At 35.4% G+C, this 17,369-nt stretch overlaps 1 protein-coding gene across 1 annotated transcript in view; it reads right to left on the reverse strand.

Annotated features, from left to right (window-relative positions):
- Positions 1-3,712: 3,712 nt before the first annotated feature.
- LOC150098708 (putative thiopurine S-methyltransferase) overlaps positions 3,713-17,369 on the reverse strand; it is a 30,725-nt gene continuing 17,068 nt past the window's right edge. Inside the window, exons 5-9 of the mRNA XM_090405722.1 lie at positions 15,739-15,791; positions 13,629-13,703; positions 11,142-11,227; positions 7,233-7,277; positions 3,713-3,950 (exon numbers count right to left, since the gene is read on the reverse strand). Coding sequence (XP_090261848.1) covers positions 3,832-3,950; positions 7,233-7,277; positions 11,142-11,227; positions 13,629-13,703; positions 15,739-15,791 — 378 coding nt within the window. The 3' untranslated portion in view covers positions 3,713-3,831. The remainder of the gene's footprint in view (positions 3,951-7,232; positions 7,278-11,141; positions 11,228-13,628; positions 13,704-15,738; positions 15,792-17,369) is intronic.

Consider the following 17,369-nt stretch of genomic DNA (forward strand, 5'->3'; position numbering starts at 1 on the left):
GAACTGTTGTTCTGTGCCCACTGACCTAGTTCTGAAACATTATCCCTTCAGTCTTATAAAACTCTTTAAGTAACTTAAATGTTTCTATTGTATCCTTTCTTTTTCGCCTATCAACCAACTTCTGCAATCCACACACCCTCAATCTATCCTCATAGGAAAGAACATTCCACAGACCATTCTCCATCTTGGTCACTTGCCTCTGAATCTTCTCCACCACTTCCTCATTCAGAAGAAACCCACGAGACCAGACCTGAGTGCAGTAATTCAGGTGTGGAAATATCAAGGCCTTATAAAGAGAAATAACTTCCTTATATATATAATTGTTAGTGTGTTCTTCAATCGCCAAGTAATCTTATGAGTTACCTTAACAACCTCAGCAATATTCCCTCTAAATTTCAACACTGTCTACCACCATCCTTAAATCCCCAGCTTTATCTATTTCCTGGAGTGCAATTCCACCAATGCGGTACATAGCTTGTAATCGATTTATCTAAAAATCCATAACTTTACATTTCTCTACATTACACTGAAACCCATTATCTTTAGCTCATACTGATGGCCTATTTGAATCATCCTGCATGTTCTCCATCATCTTGATTAACTATTCGCTTTCTAGCCAAAAGGCTATGGGTTCGAATCCCGCCGTGGGCATGGAGCATGATTGCTTGTGAATATACTACTACTGGTGGTGGTGGGCGGTAGATGGCGTTGGTGTAGTTGCGATTCGTTGTAGTTGATAGATTGAGTGGTGGCGACAGAGTTGTAAAGAAGGTGCCCTCCCTAGATGAGTCTGTGAACTCCCTGAAGGTGTCATGTAATAATAATAATAATTTTGCATCATCAGCAAACGACTGAATATTTCCTTTCAGATTATTTCCTGTATCATTTATGTACAAATTAAACAGTAATGGTCCTAGAACGAACTTAGCGGCAGATAACTTCTCACTTGGATTCTGCTTCCTCTATTTCCACATGTTGATATATGTCCAGCAGCCGCCTTCATATCCATCCCCATTTGTTCTAATTTGTGTAATAGAGTTCCATGTGATATTCTGTCAAATGCCTTTGCAAAATCATCGTGTAGCTATTTCCTTTATCCAACTCGGCTGTTACTCTATTATAAAAAAAAGTTAGTAAATTACTAAGGTATGATCAACCCTTCAGAAAGCTATGTTGCCCATCATAGAGTAACATATTCTTATACATTCATTCCTGAATTCTATTTTTGATTAATTTTTCCAGTACTTTTACCACTACTTCTGAGATACTGATTGGTATATAATTTGCTAATGCAGTCTTAGAACCTCCCTTATTTTACCCTCCTTCCAATTCCTTGGAACTCAACTAGAACCGAGAATTAAATTAAAGAGCCTAGTCAGAGGCATTATTAGTTCCCTTACACATTCACGCAAAGAGGAAGCCGATATACCATATAATCACACAGCTGTATTTACATTGAGATTCTGCAATATCCTAAGAACCTCCAATTCATCGAACTCTGTTCCAACATCAGTCTTTGTCACATATGTCATAGCATTATCTTCATTTGGATGATATATCCTTTAAGGTCACTCAGTAGCTCAACAATTTTATCTGCTTCTGTGTCCTCGTTGCCATTAGCAGTCATTGAGGTTCCATATTCTTCCAATGAAACAAAAAAACACGATGAAATTCAATATATCCAAATAAATGAATATGAGTTCGATAAAGTGATTGTTGGCGTTGCAACGTTGTTTGAAGTATATTTACTTGATGTGAGAAAACCATTCCAAGAAGCTGAAATCAAATAATAGGAAGAACAACAAAAACAACATAGATTTTTTTTGGAAAATATAACTTGTTGCATTGATATTTATATTAGTCATATTCTGTGTTTTCTTAAAGAGATGTTTTGCTTATAAAGTTATTTTTTATTTAATAATAAATATTATCTTTCGTCCAGTCTACAGCTACTCGCCAGCTGGCGAAATATTCTTACCATGGGCGAGTATATTTGGCGAACTTTGGGGAATAATGTTTCCCAATACCTATTGCAAGAGAGTGTATTTGGTAGGATGTGGTTATTGTCCTGGACTTTCAGAAGAGGATGAATATGAAATGTATTTGCAAATTAACTCGGTAACTAGGAAGCAAGTTACTGTTACAAGCAGCTTTTTTTTCTATGTCCTCAGAGCTAAATGGAAGGAGTAAATGGCATGCTGAGAGAAAATTAGCTTTGACAGCATGAAAAGATTCAATTCAGAGATGAAGAGAGTTCTACCTGATGAAAGCATTAACATGTCAGTATAAATAAAGTGACCATCCTACCTTCACTCATATGGAAAGTTTTCTTATGTCAAGATTACATGTCGAAATACACAGCAGGAAACTGTAGTGTTTAAACATGGAACAGCTGCTTTTTGATTAATGTTTATTTAATTAATTGTCTTTAGATAAATTGTCTTTTGATGAATATTTTGGATACCTTCTGGTCTATATTCTCTTTTACTTTATCCGTTTTTATTTGGCTTCTCTACATGGAGATATAATGTTATTTTTTTTAACTGTTTGTGGTTTTCTAGTACTTCAGGTGTACTCCGAGTAGAAAGTTTTCTTTTATCTTTTCTGTTGATGCCATAGATCGATTATTTCAGTAGTAAGTCAATTATTATCAGGTCTCCGTTTTCTGTAACGTTTGTTTTATTGCATCTAGTGTTGCATTTCTGTCCCCCCTTTTTTTTTTTTCTCTCCAAAATTCTCCTGTGTTTTCAAGGGTTAAGGCTCCCATTTTATCATTAATTTTTTTCTCGAAATGTATTTTATGTATTCGAGTCTTTTAATTCTGATGTATCAAAACTTAGAGGTCTTTTCCAATTGGGGATTTGTTTTGAATTTAAGCTTTATTTTTGATGAGAGAATTTCATGATCAGAACCCCCACGTCTCTTTCCTTTGAGGGATTTACATTTCGCAATGATGTTTCCACTTTTTTTATTGACTAAGAAAGATATAAGTAATACAGTTTTTACTTTTGCCATAAATAATGATCAGATATTAATTGCTGATATATTTGTAAAGTTTTTTTACTGACCACTTCACATATTCGTGGTCTCTTGGGAGTCGTGTTAGTTTCCCATTAAAAAAAAAAAAATGGAAAGATCACCATTAGCTCGCAATTGCTATAATAGAATTGAAGAGACGGGGAGATACAGCAATACAGTATATTGCTTGAAGAAATAAAGTTCAGCATTAGGTACCTCGGGTTCACCATTACCCGAACTCACTAAAATAATAGAGATTATTATTATTATACTCATCACTATATACTAATCTACCTCGCAATTTGTTAGTTATTTGCACGTGTTCTTTGACCACCTCTTGTTTCTATTCGGTTGATTTTTTAATATATTTTCACTGATAAAAGACAGAATTATTGTCAAGCAATAACTACTTCCATTTTCTAGATTTAAGAAACTCAAATCATACTTGACAAATATGGAATACCTGTACCTGATAAAAATATAAATGTACCTATTGTCTTCTTTTTTAACCTCTTAATAGCTAGTTGTTCGACCATTATTACGAAAACCGTTCCAAAAAAAAAAAAAAAACAGAAGAAAATGGAGTGAAAAAAGAGAACCAGAAGGTGCTATGCTCGAAGCTAGATACTGTGGTAAGATTCTTCTCTTCAAAATAGACTAAAATCAGCATGAGAATATACACCACGTCCAGATATAACACTTCCTAAACGGCAATATCATATGGAATTACCGTTTCTTTTTATTATTAATATGCTGGTGAATAATTCTGAAATACATTTGTTCTACCAATAACATAATGAGTGGACGAATATATTAGTTATTATCAGTTAACAGGTAAACAATTTCTTGTACATTCTTATCACTAACACGACTTTTGATCAAATCATCAGGTCTGGGATATTCTTCTAGGAATGTGACCGTACAGCGATCATCTGGAAACAAAAAAGCATACAGCAAATGATGCAGTTAATATACTATAAAAGTTACAATTATTATTATTAGTATTAGTAGTATAACTTTTTATGACTCCTAACCTAATGTCCTTTTTAAAAATTTTATGGCTTTTCTCCTATTAATTAATATATGTTCCAAGATTACTTTTATAAGTAACAAATTAATTGTAATAATTATTTCATTGCTCAAAAAGAGAGATATAAAATACACTAGAAGATGTATAAAATAATATACATCTCCTTATACTAATTAATAATTAAATTAAAAAAACTTAAAACTTATTATATTGCCAATAAAAACATATTTTAATAGTAACAGTCATGCAGCTTCAAACAGTCTCGTTTTGAATATTTCTTAGCGCTGAAAACTCTCACTCACAAAGCTAAGTAGTGGAAAATTATAGCGTGAGCTTGGCAACATACACCCAAAAGCAGGTTCAATGATAAGTCATTGTAAACTTCGAGAACTGCTTCCATCCATAACGCCTTTTATTCTTCCCCAAGGGAAGTAAGCGAGACCATTTTAGCTGCTATCTAACTTCGGAGACTGAAAGGAAGTCAATAATCATCCTTAGATCAGAGATAGTTGGCTCAAATTATCTATGATTTTAACAGCATCCGGTACAGTAGACAGCTTCCTCTGTCTCTTTAAGTTATGGGATTGAAACCCTAGTGTCTGTGAAAAACCCTCCTGGCTAATGCCAGAGATTGACTAGAATAACTGGGGAATTGGCAGGAGAAGGGCGTTGCAAAATTTCCTCTGGTTGGCAATTAGAATCGAACTTAGAAAACGGTCTTTCTTCAATTGACATAGCGCTATGGCTGCAAACGCCATATCCACAGGACTACAGAACTTTTGTAGAGTGTAAATAATGTGTTTGTACACTTCAATCATTTTAAATCAATAAAGTCTTCCTTATCTTTTTATATGCTTTTTTTATTAGTTGAATATGAATTAGCTAGTCTCATGCAGGATAAAAGATGTCTTCCTTGCCTGAAACTCCTGTTGTCATTCTAGAAATCTTCCAGTCAAAAGAACAGACCAAGTAACAGACATAATGCACTGCACAGGCCTCATGAAAAAAATAACAAACAAAATGGGAGAACGTACTTGTAAGTGCTAGGAACGTAAGTTTCTAGTACTTACAGACTTTTAAGCATAAATTATCATGCTGTGTATTGTCGCAGTGGCGGCCGGTAAAAATTTTAAGTGGGGGTGCTGCATATACAAAATAAAAAAAAAATATTATTTTTTCCCTAAGTAACCAATTTATTAATAAATAAATTTACATATTAATAGAATGCTTTATTAGAAATAACGCGCGCAAGCATACAATTTATCTGTACGCCACTGCTCAACGAGCAGTGTTGGATTCACTTGTTACGTACAGTGACAAGTGCAAGCGAATATCGGCTAGTCTAGCTGCAATTGATCGAACGTGATAATTCCGACACTTCGTTAGATCGCAGTGCATCTAAAGCGTTAATCGAACAAATCCAATTATTAAATATTCAATGTCGAAACATAAACTGTAACCTTTAACATGTTGTACTGAATTTATATAATGTTGTAAGCATTGTTATTATTTATAAACACAAACAAAATTTAATTTTTTCATTTTTTCCTTGGGGGTGCTGTAGTATCGCAGTGCTTATGTACAAGCCGCCACTGGTATTGTGTTTTATTTCATTACTTTTTTAATCATTTCCCCTCACATGAATCCAATCTAGGGATGCGAAGAATTTATTATTAATTAATTAATTATGAGACTGCTTAAAAGGACTTTTTAGCTGAAGATTTCTCGCCCAGTAGGCGAGGAATGCATTCTTTGCTTGAGACAAATGTTCAGTGTACTTTGTAAATCGCATATTCACACTGTAATATTGTATTTCGAAATGCAAGTTACTATGTTTTTGCTGAAAATACATATAGAAAAATGCTACTAATCTATTCATTCTTCTTCTTTTCATTATCTAAAATGTTCAAAAATAAATAATAATAAGAATTTAATAATCCTCTGTGATGACCTTTTGTTGTCAGGCAGCAGGTGAAACTCTTTATGTCCACCACCGTTATACGAATAGCTGAGTTCAGTCTACTGATGATTTTATGGCCTCGGGACGAGAGTGGGACATACAAGTTCTGCCATCTGGTGATCATAAATCCTAACATGCATTGTTTGCTAATATAGTTCTAAAGTCGACTTAACCGAGTTGCCAAATTAAAAACACAAGTTTCGGGGAACAAAAATCCCATAAGCCAACTCCAAAAATTTTCTACGGCCTAACTCGAGAAAGGGCTGTAGAAAAGGGGAAAAAAAGTTCCTATAGTCGGCAACTAGAATCGAACCTACAATCCTCTTCCTTGTGGTCTTCTAGCACCACAAAGAAGTAACTTGGTGGTGCTAGAGGACCACAAGACTACAGCTAAAAAGTCAATCACGATTAACAGAATAAGGTGATTGTTTTCAAAAATATAACAGCCTCTTTCATTGTTAAACCTGTACGATTGCGACATCTAGTTAACTTAATCACCACACAACCAGCAAACTCCAGGATCTTAAACAAATACCATTTTAATTAGATACAGAGAACTAGGATTCTCTTGGGACATGCATTGGAGAAAGAGAGACGGTTAGATACAGATGTTGTTTACAGGGTTGCGCGCGCATGTTGAGTGTATATATGTGTGTGTGGGGGGGCATCCAACAAGAAATTACGCATGACAGTTACAAGAGATTACCTCTTATGGAAACCTACAATAACAATAATGCTACCAATGTTTAAGTACTGTTATACTGATCGTTCGTTATCAGTCCGAGCGGTTAGCCCTAATGGCTGTGCGCTTCGCAACCATATTCCCGGGGAAGGAGTGTCCTAGGTTCGATTCCCGTTGGTGAGGTGAGGAGCTGAAGGATCTTCCACAGCCAACTTAGCCGGTCTTGGGGGTGGACGTGGTTTTTTCCCCCGTTTATCCTGGGGTTTTTCATCCCGTAAAGCAAGCAAACTGGCATTGAGAACTCAACGCTACGGACATAATAATAAGGCTGACCACCTTATTATTATTATTACATCACACCTCCAGGGAGTCCAAAGACTCATCGAGGGAATTATCCTGTGAACGGTTTGAGGTCCGATGATTAACTAACCTTCGACACCGCAAGGCGAAAGAGGAAGATGAGATGAGATATTCTACTCACTTTTCATTTATTAAAAATAAGATTCATTTCTAACATATAGATTCACAGGAAATTTACTTACCAAAAAGCGAATGCACTAGCTGCTTTGGGACGGAACGAGGACTACCTAGAGGGGAAACAATTCTATTTTATGTTTCGAGTCTCTAATTTCAAGACATATAATAAGTAAATCTAGTGACTATCATTACGAAAATAAATGTAAATCTATCCAGAATTTTCATATGCAAACCTTTATTTATTTATTTTTTCTGTCTATCTGAAGTGACATATTAGGAGGGAAAGAAGAGAATTAAAAAAAGTGCGCCATTTTTCAAGATGATCCCCTAGATTTCTACAACATGTCTTAAAATTTTAAAATTCGAAAATTGCATTATTGTTTCATCAAATCAGCATTAAAAATTTCTACATCCAACACTCTCCTCCCAAAATCTTCTCAGATACAATAGAATTAGGGAAAGAATATATGTGCACGACTTCTTTGAATCAAAAATTCAGAAAGCTGCAGAGTTGATACGCACTCTAACTAAACTCGTAATATAAACCAGGGAATGATTATTAATAAGTGCTAAAAGTTTGACTGAGTGTGTGAAGTGTGTTAAAAAAAAAAAAACTGACTTTTTAAATAGCACACCAACCGCATAGAAAGCGCTGCGGCTACTGAGAGCACCTAGTGGCAGGTTTTGACAACAAACTACCTTTGCCCCATTCTGCTATGAGCATTAGTCGTCGAGTTACATCCACTGAAGTGAGCACGTGCACAAGCTGTTCGTCGGATTAGTGAAAAAGTGACAATGAAAGAGCTTGAGGAACAATGTGTGTGTGAAATTTTGCTGCACACTTGGTAAAAATTATACAGAGACATTTCAAGTGATTAACCAAGCATACAAGCTCTTTCATTGTCACTAATTCAACAAACAGCTTGTTCACCAAAAAAAGCACGGATGAGTCGGTCAAAGCTCAAGGTAATGTTGGTTGTGTTTTTTGATTGAAAAGGCACAGTTCATTATGAATTTGTACCACGTGATCAGATGGTAAATAAACAGTTGTACCAGATAGCTTTAGCGCGTTTGAAGGAATGCTGTGCGCAATAAGAGACCTGAACTGTGGGAAAACCAGACTTAGATGCTGCACCCGACAATGCGCCGGCTAACGCGTCGCTCCCCTATTCTCCTGACTTAGCCCCAGCAGACTTTTTCCTGTTTCAAAAACTGAAAACCACTTTGAAAGGATGTCGTTTCCAAACCATAGAGGAGATTCAGGAAAATGCGATTAGAGAATAGCGCGGTATCAGAGAAAGTTCGTTCCAGGAAGCATTCCAACGATGGAAGAAACGTTGGGAACGGTGTAGCGCCAGTAGAGGGGGGGGGGAACTATGTTGAAGGGAATAGTGCTTAAAATATTGTAAAATGAGCAATAAAATCTTCATAGCAAAAGTTTGGTCTTTGTTTGAACATCCCTTGTTCCAATGATCAGGAGATTAAATAAGGTCGGTGTAAAATGGATGACTGAAGAAGTGAAGTATGCAATCTCGAAGAAAAAGCACAAGAAGAGTGGCAATAATCAGTTACACGAGGACTACAAAAGAGCAATCAAGCAAGGAATGTGACTCGCTTTGTGAGGATAGCAAAACTACAGTATGAGCAGCAATTAACAAATGAGGCTAAAACAAATCCTAAGGAGGTTTTTCAATATATGGTCAGTAGAACGAAGAATGATTATGGGAGGATGATAGTGGTCAATGATAATGCAAAAATGATAAACACTGAGGAGGACATAGTACAGATGTTAAATGGGCGGTTCATTGAAGTGTTTCATCCTTGTGATTGTAACATAATGCAGAACTTAAGAGCAGTGGGAAGGGTCACTGATGGGCCAGTGAGCAGGACTACATGAGGACCTGAGTAAACGGGATGTCAATAAGTCCATGGGACTTGATGCTATATTTCCACGTGTCTTGAGGGAATGTTCCAGGGAGTTAACAAGAGCTATAACTTAAATTTTAACATGTCTCAGATTGGTTCAAGTTCGAAAGAAGTGGAAAGTGGACAAAATTGTTCTGCTTCATAAAGAGGGGCGATAAGACTAAGGCTTTGAATTATAGGCCAATCTGCTTCTCTGAATTTTAGTGAAGGTGTTTGTGAAGCTAAGTTAGGACAAGGATTCAGAACTGGGTTGACTGCAGCCGAATTCTTTTTAAAGGACAGCATGAGTTTGCTAAAGGAAAATAGTGTTTTAGCAATCTTCTTACTAATTATAACAAGATGACGAATACATTGGACAACAGAGGATGCATATACAGTGGTATAATCAGATTTTGAAATGGCTTTCAATAAATTGCCACATAACAAGCTAGTAGTTAAATTGGAACAGATGGAATTGGATAGTAGATCAGTGCGTTGGTCTGGAGACTGGGTGTTTGATCGATATGAGCAGATTGTGTATGTGGGAGTGATATCCCAGAAGAAGAAAGTTACTAGTGTTGTGCCCCAGAGTCTGTTTGGGCAATTATTGTTTAACTTATGTAAGTGACATTGGAGGGTACTTAAACGGCGATATAGTGTTGTTTGCAGATAATGCAAAGTTGGAGAGAGAGAGAGAGAGAGAGAGAGAGAGAGAGAGAGAGAGAGAGAGAGAGAGAGAAAGTAGCCTTGTAAGAGAACTTGAATAGATTGTCTAATGGGCGACTGTGTGGTTTAATGTAACAAAGTGTAAGGTTTTAAAATATTGGAAGCGAAGATGGGATGGAGGGTATTGGATTGGTGGGGATACCTTAGAACAGGTGGAGGAGATGAAAGATCTGGAGATGATAGTGGATGGGGACTTCGTGGATGTTTGCTAAAATTGTGAGGCCAATACAGCGGATTAACACTGACGTGTAGAAGTTAAGGATTTTATGATTCCATTGTATAAGGCTTGAATCAGGCCGGATTACGTGCACCGATTTGGTCACTTGGATTTCAAAAAGTGGTTGTTGGAGACGATTCACAAAGTTTCTGGTCTCTGGAATGTGGAATAAGGACAGATTGAGAGAATGCAAATTGCAGAGACTAGTGGATAGAAGGAATAGTAGGTGACATGATCGAGACATATAACTTGGTAAAGGGTAATTACCACATTAATGTGGATGAGATTTTTCATAGAATATCTGGAGACAAGGGAGAACAAGAGGCCATCCCTGGAAAGTGTGTAAGGTGAGTGTGAGAAAGGGGGTGAGGAGTAGTTTTTTTTGCATGGAGAGTGGTGAGCGATTGGAATGCATTGCCTGAGAATGTGGTGAGTGCAGGGAGAGTGAATGCATTTAAGTCGAAGTATGATGAGCTGCACGTGTGGGAGTGGGACCTCCAGTGGTGAGTCTCATGACTCCATAAAGATCTGATAATAATATATCATCGCGACCTCCAGTCTTATTGACTAAATAAATTATGATTACCACAATTTTCTCCTCCGCTATTACATCAGTAGGTATATTTGGGTACCTTCTGAAAAAGTATTTTCACTTCTAACCAATCAGTATTCCACAAACTACTTATTAAACATTGCAAGCGAGTTGGATGATTCAAAATTCTTCCAGACGAACTAATTATGACCCGTCTTTATACTTCTATAAAAGCTCTTTGGATTAATCAATATTTCTAGCGAAGTGTTCATGTTTTGTTTTACAGTCTTTAATTAGTAATTCAGATAATGTCAGTGTCTAATACTCTTTCGGTGTTTCCAAATTATAGCTTTGGAATAGGCGAAGTGAATATTTCTTACAACGTCATTGCAAATAATTCTCTAAGAATCTTAATTACATGGCCTGTAGCAGAACCTGCAAGCAAACGTCATATTGCATAGTGCGTTGCAATACGAAATGTAGTTAAAAAAACAACACAATTTTCTTGTCTCTAAAATACGTGCAATATTCTATGTTTTGTAAATTGTGGCTATAAAAACTATAGATTTATTTCAACTATCAGCTGGTTCATACCTGAGAAAAACCAGTCATTATAAGTGACGCACACTAGCAGATAACGAAATTCAGGCGCAAGAAGAGACATCAACACATCTACATATCTAAAAAAAAATATATATATATTATTTCAATAATGCTAAAATAAATTAAAAAAAAAGCATTAAAAGAAATAGAAAGACAAAAAAAAAGAAAATATATTTCTAAAAATACTCTTTATACAGTTTATAATAACAACTGATGACTATGAAAAAAATTATTAAATTACTTAAATGATTTGCTAATTGATTCTTATAATTATGCATTTGTTGTTATGCTCCATTGCCGATAATTAATGTTAAATATGTCATATTACAAATTGTGCCGGTCTGGTTGGCCGAGGGGGGGGGAGGGGTAACGTATTCGCTATCTTACTAACAAGCAGCGTGTTTGAATTCCTAACCTTGGGCACTAATCTTTGTGAATGCCTTTAGAGAGTAGGAAAAAAATTCTGCCGACCTTCTGAAAGCAATGTTTTTGCAAATGGAGGTGGTGTTTGCACTAACCCGCCTGAAGAAAGAGCGTTGTGAGTTCGATTCCAGTCGTCGACTAGAGGAACTTTTTCTAAACCTTTTTTCGATTGGTTCCCGAGTTAGTCGATCTCTGGCAAGGGCAAGCGGATTTTTTTCTCCGGGAAACTCGGATTTTTCGTCCCGTAAATTCAAGAAAATCGACTGTAGAAACCGCTATTTCAGATATTAAAAACATTGTTAGGGAATCACGAGATGGTGGCACTTATTTGCTCCTCTTTACCACGTGTCACTTAAATTAGTGATAACCTTGGGCCAGCTATCTCTGATTAGCTACCAGTGGAGATCGAACTGCCCACTCAGTCTCCAAAAGTAAGATAGGGCTAAAACGGCCCTGCCTATTCCTTATAAGGGAATAAAAAGTGTTAGCTGATTTCTTTGTTTTCGCATAAATAATAAAATAGAGCCCACCTACAATGCTAATATAACATAGATTTCTATCTATTCTTGGGGATGAGAGAGAGAGAGAGAGAGTCTGTGGTAAATCCTTTTGGAGAATTTCGAATTGTCTAAAAATAAATAAGAAAAACATAAAATAATTAATCCCTTGATAAAACAACCGAATTATACTTAATTTCGACAAGGTTCCTGTATGATGAGCTTTTCGTAATAATCGATTTCGACGGAAAACAGGAAATAAATAAATAAGTAAGAATTCGTAGAGTAGTTCCCACCGCAGCGAAGATGCAAATTTACCGAAAAGACGAGAATATGTGGAGAAAAAAAATCATAAATCGAAAACAAAATATGGATATTCAGATCTAGGAAGAGTCAGAAACAGCATGTGAAAGAAAGAAATCGAGGTGAAAGTGTGTTTGAGTTTATCATAGCAACCGAAGTGGTCTCAGTTAATGTGACTGTTTAGCCACGTATTAAAGTGTCTCTATTAATAATAATGCGGATTTTTTCTCCCGGAAAGTCGAGATTTTTCATCACTTAAGCTCAAGAAAATCGATCCGTAGAACCCAGGCTATTTCAGGAATCAGGGTGAGGGATCACGAGATGGCAGTCTCTTCATCAGCTGCCGCTTATAATGATAGTGATAGTCTTGGCCCAGCTATCTCTGATTGGTTACCTGTGGAGATTGAACTGATCACTCATTCTCCAAAAGTTAGATAGGATTAAAACCTCGTTTATTCCCTGTAAGGGAATAAAAGGTGTTAGCTGATTTTTTTGATAATAATAAAATAATAATAATAAATCCTCTAACAGATTTTATGTTCCTTTACTCCTAACGTTTAGAAGACACATGAGCAGCCAGTTACCATTTTTCAAGCCTTCACTGAAAGTTAGCCTCAACTATCAATAAATCAAGGCTTTTCAGGAGAATGCTCTAAGACTCATTATTATCTGTAAGAGGGAAATCAAATGTCAATGATGCGGAATTAAAAACCCAAGTTTCTGGGATGAAAAATCCTTACTTACCTGTGAGAAAGATCAACTAGCTCAAGAACTGTTGAAAAAGCCTAGAAAAAGTTCGTCTGGTGGGAAACATGAACTCATCATATAACATTGTTGAGTGGCCTAGCATGCAGACGTCAGTTCCATAGGAATACATAGGAGCCTTTTATTTTTGAAGTTTATTAAAGATACTTGTGAAGAGCTGTGTAGATAGTGCTTGCTTCTATAGCTCTAGGGTACTCAAGAAAGACCTTTATAGGTTCTAGTTTGCCGACTAGAGAAACTTTTTATTTTTTTTTTTTCGGTTGGTTCTGGAGCTAATTGGTTTTTTTGACACAAGCAAGTAGGATTCCCGTCCCCACCCCCCATCTGATGTGATGCTAAAGAAACCTCCCAATTAACTATTGCTGTTAATTTAATAGCACTGTTAACTTTGAATATTTCGTCTCCGTAGAAGAAAATATTCAAATAAAAATGCTGATATTTTGTTGAGTATATATATACGATTAAGCATAGCCTTTGATACAAAGCTTACCTTTGTCTGTCCTCTTTTTCCATAGCTCCTAAGGCTGCTCTGTCCCATACGGCATCCATTGGTCCCGCAATTTCCCTAAAAGTAAAAAAAAAAAAATAAAAATAAAAAAATAGAGTTGGATTAGATTACCAGAAATATTACACTGTATAGTAATAGCATCTTTATATTTTAATTAATTTTTAGTTGAAATTAAATATAATTCATTATTAAAGAGCCTCCGTAGCTCAATCAGTATAGACGAAGCCCTTTATCTGGCCTCTTTCGAGTAAGGGTGAGTTAGCCGTCTCATACAAAGGTAGAGGGTTTTTCACCCGGAAACTGTTTTTTTTTTTTTTTTTTTCCCACAGAACAGGTAAACCGGCCCCGTGAGCACACACTTCGAGTAATAAAAACTGTCCCATCCCTCTCCCAGAGACTCCAGCTCTGCGACAAGCCGGTTGGGGTTTCCCTCAGAGTGGCATAATCATAGCGGACCCTGCACTAAGCAGGATAAAAGCGGTATAAAGAGGAAGAAGAAGGAAAGAGTAAAGTTCTCAATCTTTATTTTTATTATTATTATTATTATTATTATTATTATTATTATTATTATTATTATTATTATTCCTTCTTCTTCTTTTTGGTCTTTTCCGAGCTTTTAGGCCTATATGACTTGCTAATTACCCATAGTTTTCGTAGCCTTAATTCAGTAATTGCATATACTACTCTGGCCAGTTTGCCTGCTTTGCAGGGTGAAAAACATGAGTTTCTGGAACCATTCAGATAACCTTATATCCCCTCCCCCTCCAGGAGAACGTTTAACCTACTTCCAGACGCAAAAGCCATTACCAAGATTCTTCGGGTGTGCAGTCGATAAAAACATAAGTGTTTCTTTTAATTTTTTTTATTACTGTCCTTTTTTTTATATAAATTGTTACCATTCGGGGTTAAGCTCGAGGTATGCAACGCCACCATGACTTAACCTCTTCCATTACTTCAAATATTACAAATGCAATATAAATATTCTGTCTACCTATATCTGCAGAAGGATTTCATACTAGCCTCAGCATTAAATTAATAGCTCAATCAACATGATATAGTAAATGCTATTCTAAGAGGAATTTAATGAGGAAAATCATAGACGTCTGTTTTTTAAAGTTAATATTCACGTATCATATATTCAAGTACATAACGCCAACAACATTTGAAATACAGAACTGGCAATCATAAAAAGTAAGTTTCGTATGGTGATATCAATGCAGTATAACTATTGAACTTAAAGCCGTTTTTTTTGCACATGCGCTGTAGACATTTTTTACCCTAATTTTGCCATTAAAACAACCCAGTTGAAAAGAAAAGATTCAAAATACAAGTTGAAAAGTTGAATTAATACTTTTAACAGTAATCCTTTAAAAAAAAAAAAACAGCTAACGCCTTTTATTTCCCTATAGGGAGTAAAAAAAATCAAGAATTTCATAATCATGTCAAATAGAAGCCGTCAAATTACAGAAAACAAATTGATATAACGCTAAATGAACTTCAATACCATATCGTCCTGTTTATAATACGATGCAGTTTGAAATTGTTCTGGGTAAAACTGTTGATATGCTGTTGTTTTCTCGAAAACTGTCATGATAACGTCTGAAAGAGTTACCTAAAATCCGTCCGGTATAGTTCCATAATGAATTGCGAAGACTGGACAAATCGACTCATGCAAACATAAAAAATATTTTAAACAAAAAACGTTCAAATTTAAGAAGAAATGCTATATACATTATACATAATATTGTATTGATCAGAATCGCAAATAATTCCAAGTTATAAAAATCGAGTTATTGAACTTCAAACACAACTTTACTGAGCGGAACAGATCTGAATAAAGTCGAGGAAAGGTTAGGAATTTTTAATGAAATTGACATATTGGAAAGGCTAACAGCGCCCCCACATTATAAAACATTCTAGTATGAATAAAGACAATTCAACTGCAATATTTTGAAGAATTAACGTTCATAAAATATTTGTACAAATTTAAGAATTTTTTTCAAAGTTCACGGAAATATTATTACTGTTATTATTAATATAAAAGTTGGTTGGCATTCTATAATATTAAAAGAAAATATGACACTTCGATTACCTTTTAAACATCAAAATGTCACAAATATAAATTTTCAATCTTCCATCTAGGGTCTGAAAATGAAATAAAATTTAAGAAAGTAATTAAAAATTAAGCAACCTTTGTTTAAAATTTTTAAAGATTAAAAGTGATAATAAAAATGAATAATTATCTTAAATGCTTAGAAAAGTAACAAAGGAAAACAATCAAGTATTATTATTACTATGCTTGTCTAAGTAATAATGATAGTCCATGATTCATCACGGGAAGCTATTCCATACTACGTACAGTTAGTCCTCGACTTACGATCAGATTCTGTTCATTGAAGATCACGTCATAAATTCCAAAAGACCGTAATTGGGAAATCATTATGTGAACCACAAAGATATGTTAATAATTATTATTTTTGAATGATACAATATGTCAGTGTCTTTCGATATTTTTAACCGAATTAACTCTTTGTTTATACTGAAATAATACAATGTATAAACTTAAAGATAAATTTACTCTCGACACCACTGTAACAAATAACAAAACATAAGTACACGATGGTTCTGTGCTCTTACAGTAAAATAATCAGCTGGAAACACATGAAGCAACAGTAATTCTTCAAACCTGGTGCTTTCCTAATTGGACAATTCATCGGAGGAGGCTAGATCATCAGCAACAAATTCTTCAGATTCAGGAATTATAACAGAGTTCTGAAGGTGATTCGCAATAGGCATAACTTGTGGATGGTCTAGTCTATCTTCAGGGGGAGTGTAGTGGTAGTAGGAGCGGGCTTCTTTAAAAATGTATGCATTATATTGTACATATTTGGTCTGATGTATTAAAATAAAGAACTTTTATTGTTAAAAGACCAGAAGATAAATGATAAAATATACAAAAAGCCAACAAGTTTCACTAGCCACTGTCTAGCATTTTCAAGGCTGAACTTGTGAAAACAAATGCATTAAGTTACATGTAAAACATACATTTTGTAATTGTTAGGCCGTTACATTTGATCATTCGTGTTTGATGGAGTGCATACGTTCGAATGCTTCAGTCAAAATCCGGTACATGACCACGTGTTGTGTAGTTCTGTTGAACTGAGAGAGATGATGAGATTTTTCCATATGTCTCTAAGAATAATACCTTGATTTCTATTTAAATTATTGCCTTTGCTGCTTCTTTGAAAGTTCTGTGTCTGTAGTCATTCTCGATGTAAGGCACAGAACTGTTTTTTCCAATCTATAACGTGATTTGATGTTGAGAAATGATGAGCTAAACCAGATGTGATGATTCTATTATGATTGACATCCCCCACATGTTCCTTCTGTCTTATTTCAAAACTTCTAGAAGTCTGACCACCAATGTAAGAAAGGCCACACGTGCATGGAATTTCATATACTCCAGGACATTTGAAGAAAGGTACCCCATCTTTGGGTGATCTTAAGATTTGTGTGATCATGGTCACTCTGATGTTATCCCATGGTTTCATTCCAGATGACGTGTTCATCACCATGGAAAACCTTCTCGTGTTTCTGAACAAAATCAACTCACTACACAATAAGATCAAATTCACTATAGAACTGGAGAAGAACAAAGAACTTCCTTTTCTTGACACGTGAAGAAAGAAGATAACAATTTCCAACTCTCCATTTACAAGAAAC

The sequence above is a fragment of the Typopeltis vanoorti genome, chromosome 15, assembly GCF_054136105.1.
Source record: "Typopeltis vanoorti isolate ZY-2024b chromosome 15, IOZ_Tvanoo_1.0, whole genome shotgun sequence".
Taxonomy (NCBI): Eukaryota; Metazoa; Arthropoda; class Arachnida; order Uropygi; family Thelyphonidae; genus Typopeltis; species Typopeltis vanoorti.